This window comes from Mastacembelus armatus, chromosome 5 (genome assembly GCF_900324485.2).
Source record: "Mastacembelus armatus chromosome 5, fMasArm1.2, whole genome shotgun sequence".
Lineage (NCBI taxonomy): Eukaryota > Metazoa > Chordata > Actinopteri > Synbranchiformes > Mastacembelidae > Mastacembelus > Mastacembelus armatus.
Window position 1 is genome coordinate 2005869 of NC_046637.1, and position 27864 is coordinate 2033732.

The 27864-nt window shown below is 41.2% G+C and overlaps 1 protein-coding gene across 1 annotated transcript; it reads right to left on the bottom strand.

The window, feature by feature from the left end:
* Positions 1–27772, bottom strand: LOC113130186 (serine/threonine-protein kinase 4-like). The gene is made up of 11 exons (XM_026306569.1): positions 27387–27772; positions 23288–23368; positions 21686–21814; positions 20935–21049; positions 20399–20563; positions 19596–19763; positions 19231–19368; positions 18748–18876; positions 18233–18446; positions 8748–8899; positions 1–3592 (listed from the first exon to the last, which is right to left on the bottom strand). Exons 1-11 carry the CDS (start codon positions 27422–27424, stop codon positions 3434–3436), a joined length of 1488 nt encoding a protein of 495 aa, XP_026162354.1. The 5' UTR covers positions 27425–27772; the 3' UTR covers positions 1–3433.
* Between the last annotated feature and the right edge of the window lie 92 nt (positions 27773–27864).

A 27864-nucleotide genomic window follows, 5' to 3' on the forward strand; every position in this document is an offset into this window, starting at 1 on the left:
CGGCACAGACCCATAAGCTGAACCAGGTTCTGGACTCACACACATTACGCTGAGGACACCACATTTGTTGCTGTCAGTCTCTGGATGGGATCTGGACTCATTGACACACAGAATCACCAGTTGGTGCCTTTAAAAACTATAATTCTTAGCACAAACCAAAGTCAAATTTCACTCAAACATCACTCTGACTTAAGACCATGACCATGAAACTGTGTTGGTGAGTGGAGATTCTAACTCTTCATGCTGCTCATCTGCAGGTGCTGACTCAGCATTAAGCACATAAAGTGATTATGATTATGTCATTCCAGTGATTATGACTTTTCCAGCAGCTGAGTGACTCCAGCACCAAACGGCTCAAGCTCAATAACAACCAAGTGTCATTACTGCCCATGTTTCCCTTCTCCACAGTATCACTGAAGCAAAAATCAAGTCAGCAAAACCGGTTTTTACATATAGACGAGCGATCGGCTAATGACTGGAAACAAAACAGTGCATCAAAGCTGGTGAGGCAGAAATAAAAACCCTGTGCTTAGTTTGTAACATGACAGAAAACGAAACACACAAACCTCCTGCACGCACAGAGCAGGTCTGCAGGTTAATACAGCGTTTTATCAGGTCTCAAGGTTCCCTCCAAAAAGACATTTAACATTTAGTAATAACTTAATGGAAAGATTCTTGTTTGGACCCTTCACCTCAGCAAATTCCTCACAATATACAGATACAGGTGCTCATATATACAGACAGGACTGAGTGTGTCGTCATCGCTGACAGTATTTTACACCCTGAGACTTTTCTGACCTGAGAAGCTCGTTTTCATTTTGCCTCACGTCCCTGTGACCGACACCAAACTCTCCTTGTTGGCTGTGTAACCACTAAACATGTAGAAAAATAGAAATGGACTCTGGTGTTGTTTTGGGCCGGACCAGCTCAGAGGAATGTTGGAAGTAAAGTTGAATCAGACCTGGGTGGACGCCAGCTTCAGTCCGGCAACTCCTGGCACTTCTTTGGAGGTAATTTTATTTTGACTGCATTGTGCCAGATTACTCTCATAAATCTGAGAAATAAAAGCTTTGCTAAAAGCTGCTCTGTAGATTTGCTGACCCAGGTCTTTTCTAGAGCTTACTTAAAACAAACAAACAAACAAACCCTGGACATTAAAATAAAAACAGCAAATTAAAAACAATAAATGGGGCACTGATGGTTAAACAAAGGCCAAAGGGCTTTTTTCCCCACGTTGAGACAAAAATATGTGCATCTGTATGTTCCCAACCTTTTTCATCAACAAGTAATTATTATTTATACACCTCAAGAGACAAAATTACCCACAGATGTGAAAATATATTCAGGTGATCTTCAATTTTCTTACATCTCTCCATAGTTGGCTGCTACAGGTCAAATATACACATGTAATAAATGGTTTATAACACACAATAATGTGTTTAGCAAATGTAACTCCTTATAATTCTGTATGAATCTGTAGATTAATAAACGTTGTGTGTCTACAGCTACATTATAGTGTGTTATAAGCCAGTTCAGACATGTTAACACAGGGTAGCTCCCCTGGCACAGCCCTGTTTAAAGGGCATCAATGATCATTATGATATTAAAAAGGCAGACACATGTTCTGCATGTGCAGTTATGTTTTCCAAAATTGGCCCATATTGTGCCAGCGGCTCTAACATTTAAAATAGTTACATAAAAATATAGAATTTAATGTGGAAAATATTTTTTCCTGTTTCACTTTCCTAAGCTGTCAGTCATCTCAGGACCCCAGAGATTCATAACGTGCCCCCTGGTTTGGAAACTGTAACCACAACGTTGACTGCAGGTGAGAATACAAGGAAGAAATAAAATCTTTCACAGAGTTTCTACATCTTCATCTGAAAACTCATGGTGATCATTGAACAGCAAGCTGAGCTTTTTTTGGACGTTCACCTGCTGCTGAACCAAACGTCCAGTTTGAAATGAAGATATTTGCATTATTGTTGTTTTGGAGGCTTAATCCTCACACGCTGCCCCAGTGAAACATTGTCAGGTAAAATAAGTGCACTCATCATTCAGGCTTTAAGTGTCACTTAAGTAAAATGAGGTGAAAAATCAGTCAGATTGTTTCCATTAAAGGAATAATTCACTGCTCCATAGATGATCATTCAATACAACGTGGACAGACAGGAGAATAAAAGTCACTAATGCCCTTTGACTGGAGGAAACAGTGAAAAGGGACGTCTTATTCCCAGAAATCATACAACACCCAGGATGCATTGTGCCTAGTGCATCCCATGTCAACACTGTAGTTCGGTTTAACACCAACTTCCAGTTGACGAGAGACTTTTTTCCATTGTCTGAGCTCTGCACATGGGTCATACAGAGGAAAGCTGCCTGTTATTCACCGAGACAAACAGCTGGTTAGTCTCCTTTCAACTAAACTTAGTTATACTATGTTTCCTACCTCTTTACTGAGCAGTTTGGCCTCATGCTGCAGCAGGACGAGGACAAACACAAGTATCACATTTTATTTTAGGCAAGAAAACGATTTTGCTGAGACACAAACTGTGAGTAAACTTTTCCAATGTAACACGAGAAATTATTGGAAGAACTACAAGATGAGGACAAGGGATGTCAACATCAGCTGCATGTTCAGGAACATGTATGAAAGTGAAATTTCAAATTTTCAAAATAAAAAGTAGTCTAGTTTCTTGGACTGGGCGCTAAAAGGAAAAGATAAAATCCTCATCTTCTCTCTTTTGTTCCCGTTTATCATGCTGTGAAACTATACTATGATATGTGACGATAAAATGTAGCTTCATATTGACATGTTATGAAAAAAGAGGCAGATGCTGCATTTTGGTGAATTTCACAAACTTACAAACAGGGAGGTTCACAGCCCAGAGAGGAAACACTGGAGTCCAGCAGCAGCATCTAGGAAGCAGCTGAGGAGGAAACTGAAGAGTACCGGAGGTGAACAGTCAGCAGTTAAAATGATACTGTACCACACGATTAACACAAAAAAAAAACAAAACCTGAAGGTATTCTTCACAATCAGCACTGTGGCTTCAGTCAACTGTGTGTCACAGTCGAAGTGTGGAATAACCAGAAAGAAGCCGGATCAGCTGATCGTGATATCAAAATTAACTCATTTCTTAAACTGATGAAACCAGAAATGCAAAAACAGTTCTCAAAGATTATCAAAAGAAATGTGGGTCTGAACAAAAGTCAATGTCATTCTGTCAAACAGAGAACAGCTCTTTGGAAGTTCTCTTGATCATCAGACGTCCTCGGACAGTTTTCCACCTCACGTCACATCCAACTGGGTCATCTCATGACCAGTTATCAGGACCAGTGAACGTCGGCTCTGTCAGAGTCGTTTCACCAAACTGCTACAGAAAAAGATAAAAATGCCGTTTTTGCTGTTAAGGAGTTCGGCAGATCCTTCTCAGAAGTTCTGCTGCCGCCGTTTTTTGGCCTCGATGGCATCGAGGATTGGCTGTCGCTTGGCCTGGTAGCGCTGACGGATCTCTTCGATCTCCTGCTCCATCTGAGGGTCCAGAGAGGCCAGACGCAGCCGCAGCTCCTCCGCTGACCACGTGCTCACCTGCATGGAGACACATCCAACAGCGTCAAGGAAGATATTCTCACCTGTGTGCAGCTAAAGGCAGAGACAACTGACGGCTGTTTCCACCAACTGCCCCAGATTGTTAGTCCTCGTCAGTCGGTAATGAGCACGTCAACTCTGGCCAACACACTACACAAACGCTAGAGATGCTTTTTTTTTGGAGGTAAATTTAGTAAATAAAATAAAATATCACTCACAGGAAAAAAAACATTTAATGCCGACAACGTGTGTGTTTGTGTGTGGCTGTGACGTCCAGTCTGGGCCGCTGTGTGTGCATACGTGTCCAACCTTTAATGCTCCGTCTCACTTCAAGAACATGTTGAACTTATTGTTCTTTCCAAAGCCTCCACTGGAGTCAGATTCAAGTCAAAGTGAAACTCCTTCTTGGTACTGTCCTGTGCAGGCGAAAGGCTCCAGGACTCAAATTCCAGAGATCCCAAGTACATCAGGGTAATCTTTACCACAGCCTAAAAATATCTCATGCATGGCAGTGATAACTAAGGTGTCTGGTAAGTGTCTCTATTTTAGTGGCTTTCAAAGGCTGCTGCTCACTATTATTCAGTCTCCCGGTGTTGGAGGCCTCAAACAGGGACCTGCTACTAGCTTCAGCTTCTCCCTGGGGGATTCCCCCTCTCAGCTTTTACCAGCAGCCCTCTGCTCCCAAGCTATTTATTACCCACAATCAATGGAGCTAAAATAACCATAGCGTCCACGTCCACTGGACAGGTGACTGTGAACAGGGAAGGGAAGGTCCTACAGCTGGACTACACCCAAGGTGAAACCAGCACTGAAAAACTGAACCTCAAATTAGTTTTAAAGGTTGTAATATCTTTCATTGTGAATACACCGTGATCAATGAGGCTTATTGATTACAGGAACAGTCCAATTACACATAATCCTCTTTCCCACCACTGATCTGGTTCCAATACTCATCTATGATTTACTGATGACATTTCTTTGACTGGGATCAACAGCAGAGAAGTGTATTAGGTTAGTGTCTATGTTCTGCAAATAATTGCAGATCAATATTCTGTCAATCAGCTCATCAAAAAAAAAAAAAAAAAAAAATTACCTTATTTCAACAGCAGGAATTGTGAGAAATATCTATGGCTGATTTAAGACGTCTTCTTTAAGTCTTTGGTGGATTTTGAGTCGAAACAATGAATTGATGAGTTAATTGACAACTATTGATAATATATGAATGGAAAAAATACCTAAAATCTTCTGGATGCAATATCTTTATGGATAATTTGATAAACACAACAAAAACCATTTAGAAGAAAAGTGTGACAGGACACAAACCACAGATTTTGAGTGTAAAACAGATTTTTCCTCTGCATGGATTAGGTCAAAAAAACAAAAACAAAAAAACAGTAAAATTCCTTCTGAAAATATTTTCTTGGCACGATAACTGTAGCAGCTGCAGTGTTTTTATTTTCTAAGCAAACAAAAAGAGAAAAACATTTAGGATTTGAGCTGACAGCAGTCTAGCCCTCAACTAAAATACACCGACAAGGTTAAAATATCTCTGCACAGATTCCTCGTTATTGGTAAAAAATCCTGTTCAGATTCTGGATTTGAAACATACAAGGCTGTCGTCTTTCAACGTCAACAAGCCTCTGGGTGCTGAGGATGAGTCTGTACTGCAGAGCTCCCTTCATTTTAAACATGTGGGGGGACAGATGTTTAATTCAAGAAGACATCAGCTCACACATGAGCTCATGTCCATTTAACCAAAATTCAAATCAGTGCAGTCTCTGGTACAAGCTCCAGCAGCAAACTGGGAGTTATGGATTGACTGGTACCACAGTGAAAACACACACACACACACACACACACACACACACACACACACACACACACACACACACACACACACACACACACACACACACACACACACACACACACACCAAAAACAGCATCTGTGGCTGAGCTGTCCAAACCCAAGGACACAGTGACAGAAAGTGACTGATGGTGGGCTCATGGGCTGGTAATGAGTGAGATTTAACTTTGTCAGGATCTATCAGAGACAGTTTCACCTTGAGAAGAGGACGGGTGGAAAAAAAAAAAAAAAAAGCAGGCAGGAGGGAAGGGAGATGGAAAAAGGAAAAACCAATAAGGGAAGAATAAAAATAGATAATGGAGGAAAACAGAGAAAAGGGGGAGGCTGGGATGGAGCAATAGCGGGAGACTGGTTGTTCTACGTCTGGTTTCATGAATAATGAAACTTAATGGTTTCCCACCACATGTTCTATGCTGCAGTGTCACACCACCGAGCTGACTGAGGCATAAGCCACAGATAAAATAGTAAATATCAAGAAGAGGCAACCAAACACAGGCTTTAAGTCCAGCATATAGTGTATAACAATAGAACACGTGGTTAATATGAGCCTGTTACCAACCACAGGGATGACTAAGTGCTAAAACTAGTGGGACCTTTGCTGTAGCTGCTACACAATTACCAGAGATTTATTGAAGAGAAACTGTCTCTCACACGCAGTTAAATCAAAAAGTTGAAATAAATGCACGTCTTGACAACAAACAGCTTCTAACCAGCACGACGACGAGCCGACTGTCCCGAATTACTTCATTAAAAAAACATCTGGTGGCAAAACACAGAAATAGGAGAGTAGACAGATCTAAAATTAAGTCAAGCTGTCAACAAGCTGCCTCAAAGTATTAAAGAACTGGCTTTTTATCCTCACATTTGCAAGTCTAATGGAACAATTAATCCCCCCAAGTGGGTCTTATGTCGTCAAGGAAAGTCCGTTAGATTTTCCTCTAGCTGCCTGAAACTCTAAGGGGTGCAGATATTTATTTTACTCCTGGTGTTAAACACTATAAGGTCCTGCTGCCTCTGAAAACACTGAATTATTCTGCAAACTCAGTTTGTCTCTGCGTCAGTAACAAAAGGACAAAATCCTTTAACTCGTCTCCGTTTTTAAAAACTGTAAACCAGGTCAGAGTGGTGGTTTTGAGGCTGATGTCTGATTTATTTATAGCTCCTTCATTATTTTATCATTTATTGTTAAAATATGTTAATTTTGTATTAAGTTATAAACCGTTTTGTCCAATTCATTTCTGCATCACACAGCACAATGTGCTCGCTCAGTGTCCTTTGGTTAAATCGCACCAGGCTGCAAAGTTTTAATTTGGCTTTGTAGTTTTATTCCAGCCTGACAAACAGATGGGAAAGAGAACCGCAAGATGGAACCAACGTCTTACAGGCGGTACGAGAGAGGTACAAGAGAATATCAAATTAATCGTCAAATTAAAGAATTTTTTAGATGTAAACTGACTTTTTAAGGAGCCACAGAAACCCTGTTCTTGTATGAAGTCTGATATATATAGATATGACAGCCATGATCTGCATCCCTACTGAAGATGCTGCAGTGTGTCTGTTGTCTGTGTGTGTGTCTGTGTGTGTGTGTGTGTGTGTGTGTGTGTGTGTGTGTGTGAGAGAGACGATGTGTTTCATTGTTTTCAGTATTAAAGATCCAGGAGAACAAGAGAGTAACTCGGGGTCAGTCGGGGGGCACCTGTCACTGTCTGTTAGTGTAACAGCTTCAAATAAGCAACACACACACACACACACACACACACACACACACACACACACACACACACACACACACACACACACACACACACACACACACACACACACACACACACACACACAGAGCTGTGTTCCTGTACAGATTGAGACAACAAGCTCAAACAGCCATGTAAACAGTATCCAAACACTCCTTCGCTGCTAAAACTATGAAAAAAATTCTTGTAAAAAAAACTAATTTTGTTCATTTTAAAAAACACGAGAAGAAGAAACAGCTGTTTGAAGAACAAAGATTTATTGCTCTAATATCCGTTTCAGTTTTTGCTTTGCAGCAGATGTGAGGGAAGAGGCTGCAGTGTCCTCTGAATATCTAAAGCTCAACAGGCAGCAGGGTGGTGTGATAAGAGAAACCACCACGTATTTAAAAGGTCACATATTTAATATTTAATTCTAACAGCAGCCATTTGTCCTGTTTAAATCTCCTTGTGTGAGAGAAACACCCTGTGCTTTATCACTGGTTGGAGGACCCTTTCCACCAAGGCGTCAGAAAACTGCTCTAAAATGTGCCGACAATAAAACGGCAAGAACCAAGTCGTTCAAGCTGAGGTGATATGTAAACGTTAGCCTGTAAAAATCCTTCTTTACCCCTGAGGGAGTGAACAACTTAGGAAATAATTAGAAAAGTGGAAAACAAGGCTGTTTCAGAATCCCTTTTAGATGAGGGGTCTTCACGGGTTGGTCTGAGGACAGCAGACCTGATCTAAACCGACCTGAGGATAATTCAACTCAGCAGCTGACCCGAATACGCCGAGACAGAGCGAGAACACAACCACAGACTGCAGCCGCAGCAGGGCCACGCGTCGCTTCGACTACATTAACAGTTAAGACTCTGCCCTGCATCATCAAACACCTTCTCCTGCACTGATGTTGAGTAAACCTGAACTGGTGACGCACGGGGGTAAACAGAAATTTCACAAAATGATGTGAATCAGTGGCTTTAACATCAAGAAGACAACCAGCCCCCCGTGATGCTCTTTAACGATCAGATTAAAACGCCAATACAGCTGAACGTACGGCAGAACCGTGGGCGAGAACATGGATTTCTGTTGATTTTGTCAGATCACAGATAACGATGTATATGACATTTATGCAAATATAAAAATAAGGAATTTATTGCCGCAGCGCAGCAACTTGGGAATTACTGAGCCTCCGAACGTTGCCTCTGTGTGTGTCCCTTAAACACACCACACACACTCCAGCGAACAACCAGCTTGTACGTTCTGCACCTGGTGAGACGAAATACCTCTCCACACCAGCAGGGGGCGGTAGTCTGCATTGGTGATTCAAAAAGGGACAGTGGAAGACCTGTACTGCAGATATACAAAGCATAACCAAAGCAGCATTTGCCGACCATTTTCACACCACACATGGTTTTGATGTACATGAATTTCCTGGAGACTTATCCTTAACCTTAAACCAGGTCAACACCCTGGAAGGTCTTGATTTACATTTTGGGGTTGAGCTGAGACCCACATCAGGAGTAATAACAATCCACACATGATGCTTCTAACTCACCACTTCGAGATCTCCCTCCCCGGGCAGTTTGCGGTTATCTGCGTTGGCATCTCCTCTCCCTCCTCCGTCATTATGGCTGTTGGCCTCCTTCTCTTTCTGCTCGAAGTACTCAAGGAAGGACGGCTTAGCTGGCTGCATCGTCTCATCTCTCCCTGTGTATGACAGAAACAACATTAGCTTAATGACTTCAGAGGCACAGGAATCCATTTTAAACCATAAAAAGACTGTAGTCTCAACAGCAGACGTACTGTCTGACACCCCCATGGCTCTCCTGGCAGGAGGACATTTGCTTGGTTGAAATGTTGGGTTGGGTGAATTTCAGATTTCTGGATGGTACATCGAATAAACATATTCTGCTTTTAACAACAGTATCGTACTTTGATACTGGCAGGGACAAGGTACTTTAAATATTTTTGTTTAGATATTAACATTCCCTCCCCCACTCTGTTCACTCTCTTTCTTATTCACAACCCAAACAGGAATTGGTGCAATTCTTGTCAAACAGTCACATCTACACATAAAATGGCACAGAATTAGAATAGCGATTATCAGGAAACCAAACGACCCCAGTGCAAACTCAATCATCAGCATTTCCCCTGCTCAGATGTCCCTGAATCCTTAAGCAGAGTATTGGTTGGACAAATGTAAAGACATTTTTTCTTTCTGTGGATCAATCAGATGTTGCATTATTAAAGAGGAAGCGATTACAGAACAAAATCACTTTAATATATCCGCACTAACTTGATAGAATCATTAATCAATACAAGTGAATCGAACGTGCTGAGACATTTAAAACTCTCTTGCAGTCGAGACGATACAGGGGTCAACATTACACATATTCTCTTATGGTGACCGAGCACGAGAAAGACAATTTGTAGTCAGTTTAAAAGTCAACAGTTTTGTTTTTACTGGCAGCTTAAATGTGACTAAGTCAACAAAATACAGCCTTAATGATCGTGACACAATTTTAATACTAAGGATTAATTGTAATTGCCTATCAATACGTTTTCAGGAGTGTAATAAACTAAATAAAATCAGGTGTAAAACACTGGCACTACAGTTCCTCTGTCATTTTAATGATCAACCGCATTTGTACTGGCTGGACCTCTTTTCATAATAATCAATGAGTGCTTCAGTGCAGTTCAGAGCTTGATTCATGGCTTCAATAAGCTGCTGTTACAGAGGCGCCAGCTGCATGTACAGTGCAATCACATACAGCCACACTGTAAACGCTCTGGAAAACAACAACAACAACAACTGTTTGAACAATTCTCCATTTTGAGCTGGTCTTTATACTACTAATTGGTAATATCTAATAAACCTGGGATTAGTCAGATTTATTGCTCTTCTCAGCCTGAGCGTTTTCATTTTACAGGGCAGACCTCTATTATCACACAGGGGAAAATCTGATGTCATACCTAAAGGAAATTATAACTGGTTTATGTGTGTGTATTTACGGCCAATAGTCAGTTTATATAAATGGACGGGTAATAACTAGAACGGCAGGATGGTGAGTCAGAGTTCAGCTGCTGTAAAAAGTGATATATTGAGAGTTGAGTATTGTGTAGCTTTTACATTAGAAAGGTCAAGAGTTTTCCTTATGTAATAACTGACTAAACTGATCTTTATTGTGTAAAAAGATAAACATCCCCAGTGTTTGCTCTCTCCAAGTCCCTGACCACATTTCTCTGTAACCTGGCTGTCAACACTCTCAAACTAGCTCGCAAACATTTTCCACTAATTTATGTAACCAAGCAGCTCCACTTCACCGACAATGGCTCTCAAAATTGACAGGAGTTAACCTTGCAGTGGGTCTTTCCCCTTAAAACTGAAAGTATCATCAAGGGAGTCTTAAGATTTTCAGAAAATAATTGCAGCAAGCTGGTTTTTTCAGTGCATGTGAAGGTATTACTGCAACAGAGATTCTGTAGTACATTGTTTCTGCTGAAGGTATTAATGTGATTTATAGCGTTACGATCAGATGATTAGGTGATAGAAAAAAATCATAACCAATGACTGTTTTGATGTGGATAAACATTTGAGCAAATCTCATAATTCACAGCTTTTTCTTGGTTATATGGCGACACATTACAGTAAAGTTTTAAACCGTTAAACAAGATAACACATCTGAACATTACCGTGGCTCTGGGCAATCTTCAGATGTTTTATATATCAAATGATTCATTAGGAAAATAACTGGCAGATGATGAAACGATTATGAAACTTATTGTTAGTTGCAGTCGTGGATTGCTGAAGCACTTAAACTGATTGTATGTCGTCTTCTTGTCAGTTTGATTCATAGACTGTCTGTCTCCTAGAGGTCAAACCACAACCATCCACAAAGACACAAACCTGTTGCAAAAAAAAAAAAACAGCAGATCTGCAGACAGACGTGCTGTGACTGAATTCTCTGCTCGGTAACGGAGAGCACTGTAGTAGCAGTAGTTCACGTCAGTACACTTCTAAGATCTCATGACCTCATGTTTTCACTCAGAATAAATTTAAAGCACAGTTAATGGTTGTTTGTTCTCCATCCCTGTTGCCTGGTGCTGTGGCATCGGATTAAGCTGCCAAGAACAGACCTGCTTTCCCAATATGGACTTTTTTTTTCAACATAATCAGATGGAAGAAGGTCAGTCTCATAAAGATCACGATGTGTCAGACTCTAAGTTGGTGTCTGGTGTTGTCGGGTAACTCGAGCAATTATCTGACTAGTCGAAGACTCTTTCCAACTGCGCTTCACATTCCAATAAACTGTGACCTGCTGTGCTCTGATGGCTGCTATGCCAGCCCACATGTGGAGGCAAGCAAGCTAATAAGCAGCGTTTCTTGTGTCTTATACTTCTTCGTGTACAGTTTCATATTTCCTGTTAGGTGTGAGGAAGTGTCGTTTAAGTGTTCCCATTACTGTGTTGATTTCTGTCGCAACTGTATGAACATCACTCGCCTTCGAGAAGAAAAGTTGTATGAAAGTTCATGTAGTTTTTAAAGTGAAATGAATCGCGATGTAAAAATGACCACACAGTTTTTCCATTGAAGAGCTTTACACTCTCACGGCTCCTGCTTTAGGAAACTTGGTGTTTCTCTTTCTTTTAGCTGTGATGTAACTCAGTTTAAGAAGTGTCTGCCCACACAGGCTTATTTTATATAAAAAAAAGACAACATGAGTAAGAGTTAGACTCCTAAATGTTTAAAATGTGAGGTTTTCAAACATGATTTTCCACTTTAAACATCAGCCTCAGGGAGAAAAACATAAAGTGGTGTACTATGACAATGCAGAAAACAGCAGATCTGTTTGATCTTACGTTGTACTGGTCCAGTGTTGTTGGATCCTAATGTAAATGTTTAATAACTTCCATGATGCACAGTCACAGAGCAGATCCTCAAACACATCCTGACCTCCAAACATCACATCCTGACCCCAGATCAGTTCTCTGTGTAATCAGGAGTGAGCTTTAGCCTTGTGATGGGTGACAAAGCAGTTCTGCACTCAGGAATAAAACAAGAACATAAACTGTGGGATCTAATGAGAGAAGAAATGTAGGGGGAGCTGCAAGTAGCACGAATATTCCTACCTGACCTTTTCCCGTCCACAGGTAGATGAAGAAAATAAAAGGGAGCTGAGTGAGTCATCAAAACTCAATTTTGTGACTGATTTGCCATTAATTTAAGCTGCTCAGTCACTGTCATGCTCATACGCCTTTTTCTAATGAAAGGATTCTCATGACATTGGTGCTTTGTCATTTTTCCACATTGTGACAACAGATGGTTAAGACTTATTGAAGAATGAAGGGAGAAGAAGAGGGAGTGCTCGTATCTTTTGACTGGAAGCAACATGAACTAAAATTACTTTAATACAACTGTGTGATTAATTTTAGAATTTAATTGTATTACCGCACAGACATGGAAAGGTTTGGAGAGGCTGTCTGACAAGCTGGCTGGTTAATGAGACCGAAGCCAAAAATACAAAAGAGAAACAAAAAGAACTAAAAATGTTTTCTGCCATTATTGTTTGTCACCCACTGATAAGCCCATTATTTTGTTTCCTCTGCTCTGACACCGACTTGTCTCTGTTCTGGGCTTTTCCGACCAATCAGACCACCAGTTCACCTCACAGCAGTCACATCCCTGCACGAAGGAGATGTTTTGTTGTTTACTTTGAATTATAAATGTAGGTCTTTTCCATGTTTTCAAATGTAACAACTACATTTTTTGCCACTTGGGGGATGCAAAAACAAGTTGTGAACATAATAGTCGACACTAGCAGCTTTTCTCCAAGCAGTTTCTTATCTCCAGCAGCTACAGACCAACCTCCTGGTCCATGTGGTCCACCTGCTGAGTCTCAGCCCAGTGTTCCCTCAGTTTGAGCTCTGGGTTTGGTCTCCACCACCTTCTGAGAGAAATCTCTGGCTCTTTAGCTGCTAAATGCTCCACTATGTTCACCAGCTGCTATTTGCTGCTGAGCAGGTAGAGGACAGTGTTTTTAAAGCTCTAGAAACAGCTGCTGAAACACTGAGGCGAGGAACAACACTATGAGAGTAAATCAAAACAATTGTGGTCTAGACACCAATTAATGAGCTGAGAGTCACCGTAAAACTTAGCTGCAGATTGAGGTGATGATGCTCTGCAGGTACGTCACGACTAACAGACCTCAGAGGGATTAAGATCTCCAAACACCAGCAGTGCTAATACTTTTTCTACTCAGTTACATAAATGCTGCAGCCTCTAAACCAGGCCGAGCATAAAACACAACTTTAGAAAAGGAAAGGTTTGAACTTAAAGTGAAAGCCAAGTCAGTGTGGCCTCGAGAGATGACTGCCAGTTGCTCCTGCAACTTTCCAAAACAAAACTTTAATAAATACATGTGAGAGCTGTACATGGAGCTGTTGAGCCCAATAAGTAAAACTCTTATCAAGGCGTTATCAGAAACACACACGTTTATTTATTTTGAGTGAGTGCACAGGTCACTGTACTGTTTGTACTTGTTCGCTGAATGAGAACAAGGCTAAAGCGTGTAATGACTGACTGTATTCACAGAACAAAGCATTTAAGCATCAGATAATTAGAGAACATCGCTGAGGCTCGGAGATGGAAAACTCAATTTAAATAATTCATTTAAGTCAACATAATGCTTCTGTCTACATGCGTCTCAAACAACAGATGGAAAGTCTGAACCACTCGCACTTTAGATGCCAGTTGCAGTTCGTACAGAGTCTGTGGACGCTCCAGCAAGACGGAAAGAAGACTAATGTCATGGCTGCATCTACCGTTTGTTTTACGCTGCTGTTTTGTGTCTGTTGCTGTGAAGAGCAAGACCAGAAAAAAACCGGAAGCCTAAAAATACATCATAAGCTGCTATAAATATTTGAACTGATATTTTGAAAGTGTAATATCATCTAAATTCAAAAAGAGATTACTATTATGTTTGATGAACCAAATCAGAGGCTGTGACAAGGAATCAAAAGAAGCAGCTGCTGTCATAAAGTACAGCACTACATCCACGCCTCTGCAAGGAAATTAAATTTGAGATCCATAAGAACAAAATGGAAAGAAGAACAACCTTATTAAAAACAAATTTACAGAGATCTTGACCTTTTAATTTATCTCTTTTTTTAAATACTGTACTTCCTTGAGAAGTGTGGGTGGCCTGAGGGTTAACGCAATGATCACGAACTGCAAAATGTACAGTCCATAATACTGAGTAAATGCATTCATCATCATCAGAGTGAACCAAGCAGATCACTGATTCCACTTTATGTAATGGTAGATAAACTCTTTCTTCAAACTGGATATAAACTCAATTTAATATCAAAAAATAGTAAAATCGTTATTTCATTTTTTAATTCACTGAAACACCAAACCTTTTCTGAGAAATCGATGAATGTCTGGAATAAAGAAATTACTGAAATGGGTAGAGATGAAAATCACATCAAGTTATGAATTACCCAAAACACGCACTGTGCGACAATTAACATGGCACAGCAGAATATACTGCATTTTTGCTCTAATAGCAACAACCAAGAAGGCAATAACAAGGAAAATGAACAAAGAGGAGTCTCCTATTCATAGAAATTGGCCATTTATGTTCTGACAATTTAATAACCTGAAAAATGGGAAAGAGAACAGTTTATAAAACCGACCGACCGTCATAATTTGTGTTTATCGGTATGTTGCATATCTCTCAGTATCTGCCTCTGTGCTATCTGTTGGAAAAAAAAGAGTGAATCCCACCCATACCAATGATGTTTGTTTTCTACGATGATAAATGTTCTGTGGTGGATTTTAACACCCTGTTGGTCACATTAACACATTTGTCATGTCATAAATCCACCCTGTCTGTGAATGAATGGGGGAAGGAGTGCAGAAGACAAAGAGAGATGAGAGCGACATACAGAGGACAACATGGATTCCAGTGAGTGAAGGTTGGTGACTAATCAGTACAAATTAAATGGCTGTTTATTATTCAGCACCATTGGAGAGGATCAATATCTGATCTAATACCTTATCTGAATCCTCAGGGCCTCATTAGTTTGGGACACACACGCTGACGCAGACATTAAAGCACAACATTAAAGGCCCCAACAAAGACACACACTCACACAAACACACAACTGAAAGATACTGGGGTACTAATGTAATTATCAACTCTGAATGTTCCTGTGCTAATGCGGCTCAAGCTGCCAGCAGTGGAGATCCATACTAACCCAATACTAAGACACCAGACAGGAGACAGTGTGTGTGTGTGTGTGTGTGTGTGTGTGTGTGTGTATTTATGACGATGTGTGTCAGAGATTTGTCAGTTGCCAGTTTTTGTGTTGAGGCACATGACTGTGCGTACACGTGTCTCTCTGCAGGTTCATGTTCACCAGTACAGTGCAGCCACGGCTAAATATGAATAATCCACAGGACTACACTGTTAGCTTGGACCCGTCTGTGACAGGACGACGAGTAAAGCCGACAACACACCAACAGCCACAGCTGCAAATGAGACGGGAACCAAAACAAAGAGCAGAAAAGCTGATGAGACTGAACTTGGACTACGGCCGGTCAGAGAGAACGCAACGAATTGATCTTCTATTAGATCAGTCAAACAAAAACACAAAACCTGATCAGTATTTACTGTGACCCTCTTGTAAACCAGCTCCTGGTCTTCTTAGCACACCGTCTATTCATGTGATCCCAGACTAAATCCATGATGCTGAGATCAGGACTCTGTGGGGGCCACACCATCTGCTGCAGGTCTGGGCTCAGTGTCAGGCTACATGATCAATCAGGGGCCAATCAGACGCCTCCTGACGAGACTGTGTGATGGGTGTCTAAGATGTTTTGCACAGTTTTATATTTCTATTGTTCATCTGTGCAAACTGCAGTGATAATTAAACTGAATATACAGGAAAACTATTCACAAACAACACGTGAGCAAACTGGAACTAGGAGTCCCAACTTAACGTCCCTCTGGCTCGCAACCTCAAGCCCTTAAGGCTTCGATGGCAAAAAAAACCATTTTAAATTCCATCAGTGAAACAAGATGAGAGAGAACATCTAATAACTTTTAAGACATGAAGCCGTTTTCTCTCTGCTCCCTCTCATTCTGAAAATGTACAGCCATTTCTGAATGACGCCATGAGGAAAGTGAACGTAAAAGTCACCTGTGAATTAATGAGAAAAAGCCATCACTTCTTTAATATGTCTGTGACTGTGTCCACAGTCTGCTTTGTCACTCTGCAGATGGCTCATTAGACTGTGGTTCAATTTTGTTAAGCACGGCACTGAAGGGTGGGAAATCCTGATCAGTGGCTGTAAAAATCTACCACGGTGCCAATGCTGAAACATAATTCTCATTAAATCCGGTGGAAAAGTTGTAATATAGTGACATAAACCTCCACAGCAGATTAATTTGCCTGGTCCCGTGATTTGGTGTTAGAGATGCTCAGTGTTGTGCATTATGGGAGTCACACAGAAAAAAGCAAATACACACACACACACACACACACACACACACACACACACACACACACACACACACACACACACACACACACACACACAGGGGTTAATTCTTTGCGTATAAAAACAAACACATACAACACACCCACAGACTGCCAGCACCGATGAATACCATCCAACTCTTATTGAGACTGTCGTCCAAAAGCACCAATACATCCAACGCTTACAACTCCCACACTGCAATAAAAGAAAGACTCCAACAGTCTGATGCAGCACCATCATATCTCTCAGTAAATTACAGCACAGGCTAATATATTCACTGGATGAAGTGGGATCTAGACAGAAGTTTATCGACTCTGTTGGCCACCTGATAATAAACAGCATTTGCTTCTCCCCTGGGTGCTCGGGCTCTTGATATCTGACCGTGCCAAATTCAGAGACATTTCCCCTGATTCCTGCACTACAACAAACTGATCCTACGGCTCCTCTACATGAAGCCTGAAACTACTTTGTGTATTTTAGGTAAATAATCCATTGTGGTCACATTCAGATAGTCTTCGTGCCGGAAAACTGCCTTCAACTACTTTGCAATGAGTCACCGACTAATTTTTCACAAAACAAGTTTTATCTACCTTTGCATTATGAATCTGAAGCTACTGTGGTATAGTGGATTATAAACTGTGCTTTATAAACTCTGCTACCATGGATCACACTGAAAAGCTACAAGGCCAGACTATGATAAATGCCACTTAACATTCAGGCTTCTGAAAGAAAACACTTTTGTCAGTGTTGGTTAATGGGTTCATGAACACACACACACACACACGCACGCACACACACACACACGCACGCACGCACGCACACGCACACACACACACACACACACACACACAAGGGATCCTTCAGGTCACAGGTGAATCAGGGAACCTTCAGTGTGATGGTCATACTGCGCCCCCTAATGGATAAAAAACAAACTACAGCTACACTTTCGGACGCCTACATCTCCTTCCCCTTATCAGACTTTTTCTTTGTTGATCGACTTCCGAGAAGAACGTCAATACCGTTCGGCAGGTTTGCTAAAACTCTAGTTAAGAAGTTTTGCAGCTTTGTGATCCTGGTTTTTATTGGTCAGCACTGTCTGCAAAGCCCTTCAACACCACGACTACATCAGTTTTAAACAGTGCATGGGTAGACAATGAATTCAATCAGAAACATAAACATATCTAATCTGATCTCGGACGCCAACTAGGATTTACTCTGCAGCAGCAGGACTACATGTCATGACAACCAGTACGTGTCAACAGAGAGACTCTGTTTTAAATAGTGTCAGTATGTTCCTCATCAATTCTGGTTCCTCTACATTTCTCAGTAAACTGGAATCCAATTCCTCATCACCTTCATCAGACACGATGATCTGTCTCTGCATCAGCTTGAGTGCATTTCCACAGGACTTTTAAGAATCACTGTGTTCGGTTTGGAGAATTCAAATGAATTCACTTAATGTCCTGCCCCAACTAGGGTATTTAAAGGGGTCTTACTTTTCATGGTACCGGCTTCTTCCTCATCCTCATCATCATCATTGTTGATGACCATGGTGCCCAACTGTGACTGCAGGGTCCCCGTGTCGTCGTGTGCGATCATGGTCCGTGCCGTTCCACCAAGCGGACCTGATAACGAACCAGCGGCCCGGACGGTTCCTGAGTCGCCTGTCCCGGCCCGCACCATCGTCCCCTGGTCAACCTCGTCCTCATCCTGAAACAGAGGCAGGAGGCAAAGGCTTATTTTAAATTAAGTAATTATTCTGATTAAGTGATTACTGCCAACAGCAAATATAATTTTAGTAAAGTGTCCATTGCAGAGCAATATCTGCAAAGTAAATCGACCAGAGTGACACATTCTCATCAGTTAAGGTTCCAGCTTTTCTTAGTTCTAGTTATTTGTTCTGCAGGTTTCATTGGGCTGTAGAACAGAGAAGCTCTGCCTCTCAAACACTACTACAGCAGAAGTAAACCTTCTCCATTCGCCAGCTTTCTTTGATTCTTTAAGTCTGTACCGAGTTGTCGTCGTCGTCTGCGTCCTGCTCTCGCTGCTCTGCCTCTTGTCTCTTCAGTTTGATCTCCATGGCGTCTGTGATCAGGGCTCTGAGGATGGAATTGGGCTTGGCTGACTTGATAAATGGATGCTGAAGACGAAAAAGACAAAGACAGAAAGATGAAACTGACAAAAGACGGAGGAGGCAGGTTCCAACACATTTCCTGATGAAGCTTTAGTTTGATGGCTTTTAAATTGCAGTATAAATTCAGCCTTTAATCCTCAAAGTGCATGTAAAAATGGACTGTAGTAACTAAACAACAGATTATTGTTATTACTATTATTTGTCCCCGTGCACCCTGACTGACACACACACTGCTGATTGTTGTGTAAGATGCTTTGCTGTAATTTCAGTGTCCCATCTGAAGTTTTATGGACCAGCTTGCTCCATCTACACTCAGCAGAAAGGTGTCAGATGGTGTAAAAAGGTGTCAGATGGTGTCACCTGTAACAGCTGCGTGGCAGTCGCCCTGTTTTCTGGGTTCTTCACCAAACACTGTCCAACAAACTCTCGAAAGGCAAGCGACCACAGATCTGGGTTCCGAAACGTTGGGGGAGGATTGGTGGGAATCATGAAGATGGCCTAGAAGAGGAAACACAATTCAGCACATCCAGGTAGTAGTGACTAATGACAGGTTCAGTCACCTGCTCACATTCAAACCATTTCATTTAACACTCGCCCCATCCCTCTTTCTGCTTCCATAAAGGAAGCAAATGCTCTAATACACAACCACACAATTCTTCCTGTTCACAAACACTGTCTCACACTTTATCAACACAAGCACACACACCGTAAACACACACTCTTACCCTCATAGGGTGTATGTCAGCGTAGGGGGGCTTCCCCTCAGCCATCTCTATAGCTGTTATCCCCAGAGACCAGATGTCGGCCACACAGTTGTAGCCGATCTCCTGTATGACCTCTGGAGCCATCCAGAACGGCGTGCCGATGACCGTGTTTCGTTTCGCCATTGTGTCCTGAGGAAAACAGATGAAGAAGGGGGGATGCAGAAACTGTCATGTGTTCCTGTTCCTGTGCTGCCTTGATATAAACACTTTCTCCTGCATATCCAGCTGTGGGGAACTGATAGTTCTTCTATGTGGATATAGGTGCAGGGTGTTTGTGATCTTTTGAATATTTAACTAAAACGACTTGAAGAGCAGGTTTAGAAAACTGCATGAGGACAATAACGACAAATTATTTCAGCTCTTTCAGGTTTGGACTAATTTTAAGGAACATGCTCTAAAATATTTATACAATAGCAACCTCATAAAAAACACTACACACCCAGACTAAAGTTTTATTATTCATTTACGATCTTCTAATTCACTGTAAGCACCAACGATTTCTGACATTCGTCTTTATGTTCATTGTTTCTGAGTCGAGTTGCCTCATTGCACATTAAGTCAAATGCAGAACAAAATTTCATGTACCTGTCTGTATTTACCAAAAAAAGCAACGCTCCAGAGGTTAGAAATAGCAAAACAGTCACCTCAGGTGCTGCTCTGGTAAAGTTACTTGCAGTCGATATGCACAGTGTGTTTTGACAAGTCAAAATGTCTGCTGGGAAAAAAACTGCATACACAAACAGCAAATTTTATTTTCTCCTTACCGTGAGCTGTCCAGCAACTCCAAAGTCGGCCAGTTTGGCCTGACCCTCAGCGTTGAGCAGGATGTTTCCTGCTTTAATGTCCCTGTGGATTTTCCTCATGAAGTGAAGATACTCCAGACCCTTCAGAGTCGACTGCAGGATGGTGGCTATCTCCTCTTCTGTTAGCTGCAAGACAGACCGAGATGAGGACGACCTCTGTGAGAGTATTAAAAAAATCCTAGCAAAAGTCCACCTGTCCTCAGGTGTATATACGCACAAACCGTATCACCTACAGGAGATTTACATATACATATACATATATATATATATATATATATATATATATATATATATATATATATATATATATATATATATATATATATATATATATACACACAGTGAACACACACGTAAAAGCCTGGGCCAGCACCTAAAGGTCATAATAACAACACTTCTTACCCTGTACTGTCACAGTCTGACATCAGCAACAGCACCTGCTCTGAAACACTTCATGCAAACCATGAGTGCAAGAGCATGTTTGTGTATTTCTTTACCGTCTTGTTGCGCATCCGGATGATATCAGACACGGATCCGGCTCCACAGTACTCCATGACGATCCACAGGTCACTGTTTTTGAAGTAGCTGCCATAGTATCGCACTACATGGGGACTGCACACACACGCACACACACACAGACACACACACACACACACACACACACACATATTAAGTATCACATAGTAGTTTTAATTTTCCAAGTGTATTTTCTTTTCTTCTTATAGCAGGTCTAAATGTGTGTTCTACCTACGCATGAAAGAGTAATGTTTCTCCAAACAATGAAGGTAAACTTTATGCATGGTAATAGTGAAAACAAAGCAGTGTGCTCAGTAAACACCAGTGTGACAGGCATCACACACACAAACAGCTTCGGGTAAACAAATTCAACTGCTTTTAAAGTCAAACTGAAACCTTGAAACACAAACAGTCCCTATCGAAATATCTCTGCCACCGTTTGGAGTACGTCCCTCCTACTCAGTGAATAAAAGCATCAAGTTGAGTAAAAACCCAAGAAAATATTTTAATCACAAAGTCCAGTGGTTCCCCTAAAAGTTTTTATAGTAACACCCATGTTGCCTGGAAGAGTCGAGGGTGTGAACTTATAGGAAATCCCCAAAAACACGATAAGAGTGTTTCTGATTCTAATTTCTATGAAGGCTAAAGGCACTTTCGAGACATTTTTCACAAACCCTCTGCCAGATAAAGCTGAATGGTTATTGATGTCATATAAACCATGTGTACAAATACCTGTTGCACTGCTGCATGATGGAAATTTCCTTAATAATCTCCTGAAGATCGGACTCCACAGGAACTTGTTTGATGGCTACAATCTCCCCGGTCTCTTTGTAGTTGGCTTTAAACACACAGCCATACGACCTGCACAGACACAAACAGTTGTGTAACATGTTTGTGTTACTTTTCTAGCCTGTGACCAGTAAATCTCCGGACACCAATCAAACCATTAGAAACTTTTTGTGTTTTGTATGCAGAACGAGCAAATGCCCAGATCCCTGTGATATACATCCTGTATTTATAACTTTATAACTTTAAAGCAGCATCAGTCAAATTCTCTGTGTTTCTATTGTCAATCATCAAAACACCTAAAGGCCATAATACCAGTTATATTGCTGCAGCAGCTAATGTTGGCAGGCTGTGTTTACTTTATTTCTGCCCAGCATTAATAAAATTACCATAAATCTTTAAATTGTCATTAACTAGAATATGAATATAACTGAGTCCTAATGGTGCGTGAAGTGATTCTGTGACAACCACACACAGTTTTGAGAAACACTGCGATGTGATCTCTCCGTCTCTACAGATCCATTAACAGCGTTTCCCCCGGGGTAGTGGGTCAGGGATGGGGGGCCTGGCGGCCGGATGTGGGGCTGGGAGGTTGAAAGAGAGTTTCTCTTTGGGCGGGCTGCCCCGACAGACGAACTGCATTACGTTTTAATGTGGTGACCTGTCTGTGTTGCTGATTTGAGGTTTCAAACTAATTCTTGAATGATTTAGTTAAATGTTTGATTAATATAGTTGTGAGACTTCATTAAAATCACATGTTTACAGAATGATAAAGATCGATAACATATTTTGCTGTAACACCAGCTCTGTGTGAACTGTCCCACAGGACCCGTCTCAACATCTTTTGCAGAATTATGTGTTGGAGAAGACAAATTCTGCCAGTCATTCTAATAAAAGGAATATCAGCCAGTCAGGATGAGCAGCCACCATTGGTATGAACCTCATTCACATTCATTGTCTCATAATACTGTGTTTTGTTATGCTGGGTTTTGTCTTTTGTAAGCACAGCTGTCAACATCTGTCACTTTAAATGCTTTAAATGTCCTTCCTGCTGATGTTCCGGATTATTGTCTCGTGTTGTGGCTTTTCACACATATGAATTTGTTCATACATACATGAACTAAAAACAGACAACACTGAGCGGTGTCGTCACTTTAAACTGCTGTGAATATTAACACCAGTGTCCCGATGCAGAATGAAGCGACACACAGTTTGAGTGACAGTCGCTGGAGGGTTAGTCACTGAAAATGAGAAAAGCAGCATCACACACACACACACGCACGCACACACACACACACAGAGCTGCTCAGAACAGGAAGAGTGTTGAGACACAGGATATGAAGCAGCAATGTTGACGGGCACGAGAAGGGTGGAGCTGTACACAAAGACAGATACCAGATGGGACGGAGAATGTGAGAGGGCCAGAGACAGACAGACAGACAGACAGAGATCTGTAAACACAGACGGTCCGTCCATCAGGACCGTGCAAAGCTTCTGCGTCGCCCATCGTCCCACTGATTTGACTCACTGTGCGAGTGAATGACTCACCCTTCACCCAGCTTCTCCAGGACATCAAACACCTCTTCTGGCTGCTTGGTGAGACTGTCCTCGCTCAGCTTCTTGAACTGCCTGCACGCACAGACGAAGGTGTCAGTGGTGGGGAAAGAACAAGACAAGAGGGGAAGTCAGAAAGTTAAATTTAAACTTTTAAAGCAAATATTTCAGGACAGGGTTGGATCTAATGGTTAATTATATTGTTGGTGTTTTACTTTTTTGTCTGACCAACAAAACACAACCCAAAAACAAATGGTTTACTATAATAAAAACAGAAAAGTCAACACTCATTATTCCTGAGTAACAGATTTTTAATGCTTTCGTTTATATGTGCTCCTCTTTTCTTCAACAGCAAGTTAAACAGGAAAAATGAATGAAGAACGCAAAACATTTCAGTCATCTGGTTAAAGACTGAGTTTGTTTCAGTTTGTCCGGATGTGCTGTTCTAATAAATCCAGCCTGAATACTGAAATCATCCTCCTGCTGGGTGCTGGGTGCAAACATTCACGTTTTCTCTCTCCTGTGAGTGCTATTACAAAACTTCTCCAGACATCTAATAAGCTACGAGACAAAAATAACCTCATCATACCAACAAAAATAGAACCAGACATGTCCTAGATGCAGTTTTTGACAAGGCATTGTCAGGAAGCTTACAGGAAGACAGGAGGAAATATCAAATTAAGTCCATTTTAAATCAAAGACACGCGGTCAGGCTGCTGCTCCACTTTTTGGTGCATCAGCTCTGAGAAGTCCGATTTTATTTTAAGAAAGACTCGTGTATCTACTGATGCGTTTACACAACATTTGTGTTGCGTACAGAGATGCACTACGACTGCAAATTCTGTCTCAGGCTGAATTAATTCAATTAATGCCTGAAAGAATAAAACTTGAATTACAAAAAGAAAACAGGTCAAGTGTTTCCTCTATTTGCAGTCACACACAGGGAAAATGGCTAAAGCTCCAATCTGAATCATCTGAAAAGCTGTGGAAAAAAAAAAAAAAAAAAAAAAAACTCTCCTCAAACTGAAACTCATCTTCTGCGGTGTCTGTTTGGTAAAAGAGCTGACTTAGCAGAAAGTTAGAGACTTTCTTTAAAGCAAACTGTACACTCAGCGTGGTCTTAAACCCAGTGCACCCACTGCCAGCCACAGAAGGCACAGGGCTGCCTGCTGAAATGCTAATCTACCAGAACAGCCCATAATCTGCTTTTCAAGTGGGCTCTGAAAACCTCTAGAAATGCATGTGTGCTTATTCTGTGGCTAAACGTAATGAACACAGCAAATGTTTGCATTTCTAATTTTACATTATCGTTCTCCGTCTCCGTCCTTTTACTTCTAAACTACAGTTTTTGATGGGCATGCAGTGGCAGTACTACTGATCTGCCTCCTTCGCTCAGAAATAACTGCTGCTTATAATGTTGCTCTATAAACCAGCAGCACACTCAAAATATTAAGAATTAAAATAAAGAAATGTCCTGAAACATTCACAGTTAGCAGGTTTGAGAAGATGCTAACCCTAACTTGAAGCAGAGTAGAAACCCTTAGAAAAACAAAACATACATCAGAATAAAAACCTCACGCTGAAGCTGCTGATGGACATTTGACAAACTAATTTGTGCAAATTTAAGCAAAGTCCATGTTTTTCCTCAGTCGACAAGGCCTTTCACTCATAACGAGAGTAAAGTCAACACATAAATAAATTAATAAATAAATAAATAAAGATGGGCTGAAAAAAAGTGCTGCTCCTGCTAATACTAAAGAAAATGACTAAACATGACTAGAGCCTTCAGGACACACTGTGCTGTAACTTTGATGAGGCTGATTCCTGCCTCAACATAAAGGACTGAACTCAAAACTCCACTATTACGTCAGACTGATGAGGAAACACTGGATGTGTGAGTGGACACGATAATCAGAGAGCAGCGTGTTTTACCAGCATCCTCATGATAAATGGAGAGAAAAGGAACTTCTCAGTTCCACCACACACACACACACACACACACACACACACACACACACACACACACACACACACACACACACACACACACACACACACACACACACACACACACACACCAAACTGGGCTGAAAAACTGGTTTCTAAACTAACCAGTGAAGTTCACATGTTAATGACTCTCTGGGTATAATCCATGTAAAACATTATGATGCCATAAAAACAGAGTAATTGAGATTGAGCTTGTTTTTAGTTTTAAGTGTTTCTATGGCTTTTACTGTTTTACCTTCATAAAAATTAATTTGTTCAATTTTTTCTTACAACCCAGTAAATATTTATGAGGGGTATTATCAGGGTTATACCACAGTTTTAAGAGCACTGAAACAAAGACTCCTATCACCACTAACATCAGAAAAAGTAGAATAAAACATTAACATTCACTGAGAAGAGCAGAAGTGCTATTTCAGAGGACAGGCTGTTTGTTTAATGAGTGGCTGTTGTTCATGCTGTTTGCTTCCTAAAACCGAAATGCAACAGGAACAATTTCTAACCCCGGCTGCAGATAATGATGACTGGTGTGCTCATTTTTAAAATCAGTTTCTTATTTTAACAAATTATAATTACTCAGGGTCTAAGGTGACGCCTCGAGATTGCATCTTGTGTCTAATCAATACTTGGAACCCGACAGAGCACCATCGCATTTTTAGTCTTTCTACTAATTCTGCCTTCATCCATGGAGATCACTTCAAGTAATTTGTTTAGAGTCACCAAGTCACCCTAACCCTGCCTGTGTTTGGGCTGTGGGAGGGAAAAAAACCCCACACAGACACGGGGACAACACATAAACTTCACAGAGAAAACCCCCCTGGCCAACAGGTACAAACCCACAACCTTTCTGCTGTGAGGCGACAGCGCTAACCGCTGCCCCACTACGCTGCCTTATATTTTTAGACTGTTTCACACACACAATACATCGACCTGGCAAACACGAGTCACTGAGCATAGATTACAGTGACTAAGCTAAGATCAACAAACAGATTAAACTGGATCACCTGCTTTAGTAGAGACAAATCCAGGATGAGAAACAGCAGCTGAATAGGACAGAGACTAGACCTGAGCTCACGCTCATCGTCTTCTTTCAAAGTGTTTCTGCAAACAGTAGATTTGTCTGTAGCGTCTTTACACTGCGTGAGATTGCATTGTGGTTTATGTTTAAAGTGTGTATGTGTGAAAATGTATCGGTGAACAGTAATACTGAAATAAAATGCAAACAACACAGCAACACTCATAAGTAAGTCCTGTCATAACACTTCCAGTGCTGCTCTTTCATTATCATTATACAAAAATGCAGTTAAAAACAGAGCATCGGTCAATTGATCGATAAAACTATTCTGATAATCAAAAAATTTGTTTGATTTCCCATGTGAGAATTTGTGTCTTCTCTGTGTAACATGATATAATAAACTTCAGATTTCAAGATGCCACTTCAGTATTTGATAAACTATAAGAACGATTATTATTTCACTGTTTTCTGAACAGGACTTAGACTTTTATATATCAATCACACGATGTATCAATATATCGATTATATATCAGACTTCATTTACTGTCCAAGTGCTTATATATAAGTGACTATATATATATGAAACATACACTCATTTAATTCTGTCTAACATCCATGGACAATCCTATACTCACATGTAAACATGGCTTTACCTTTACACTCTGCTCCTTATGTCCATTTAAATTTGTACTTTAGTTTATTTGGGTTTTTATATAATTGAGTCTTTTTGCTTTAGCCTGCCTCGTAGTTTCTCTGGTTTTGTGAACACTCGGGGCTTAATAAAATGAGTAAAATCTGTCATTTATAATGAAACACTGTTTATATTCACAGGTCAAACATGTGATAAATAAGTCGGTTAAAGTAAAAAGTTAGAGACCTGACTGAGCTGACCTGACTTCCGTGAGTCCTCTCCTTTTCCACTAGTTTCCTACTAATAACCCGGGTTTCTTTGGTGGGTTACGTGATGTTTTATAAACTTTGTCCCGGGTTAGTGACTTGATAAAGACTAGTTTAGTTAGTTTTAGGCTAATTTCCAGCTAATTACAGCTCAGGTGTGTGTTAGCATGGCGTTACCTGCGAGGGTGATTCCTCATCTGCACTTTGTTCTCCATGCCGTCCTCTTCTACAAACCCAGAAACTTTTTTATAGTCTGCGGTCCAAACCTGAGTCCGGTCGGTTTCGGCCCAGCCCCTGGGTGCTAACCGGACCGAGCACCGTGTGCAGGCTAACGCTAACGGGCTAGCAGCAGCTAGCAGGAGCCACGGCAGCGTCCCCGGTGAAGCGGCCGCCGCCAAAAACACAACGACCAGTCATCGTTTCGGTGAAAACGAGTCCGCGCGATGTACAGGCTTAACCCGGCTGCCGTTTCCCCACCCCTGGGCTCATCCTCCTCCCGAGTCTGGATAACTTCGGACTTGTCTGACAACCGGAGACAGAAACAACCAGGAAGCGGCAGGAAGGCGGCGCGAACAAAGGCCGCAGTACCGGGGAGCGGCGGCAGGGGGCGCCACCGACACTACCCCGGTGTTAACCATCCGTTTGTTTAAAGGTA

Excerpts from the sequence above, each read along its gene's own strand:
- LOC113130186 (XM_026306569.1), bottom strand. The coding sequence starts at position 27,424 with ATGGAGAACAAAGTGCAGATGAGGAATCACCCTCGCAG. Across the intron at positions 23,369-27,386 it reads ATGAGGAATCACCCTCGCAG|GCAGTTCAAGAAGCTGAGCG; the intron begins GTAACGCCATGC and ends CTGTGCGTGCAG. Across the intron at positions 19,764-20,398 it reads GAGTTGCTGGACAGCTCACG|GACACAATGGCGAAACGAAA; the intron begins GTAAGGAGAAAA and ends TGTTTTCCTCAG.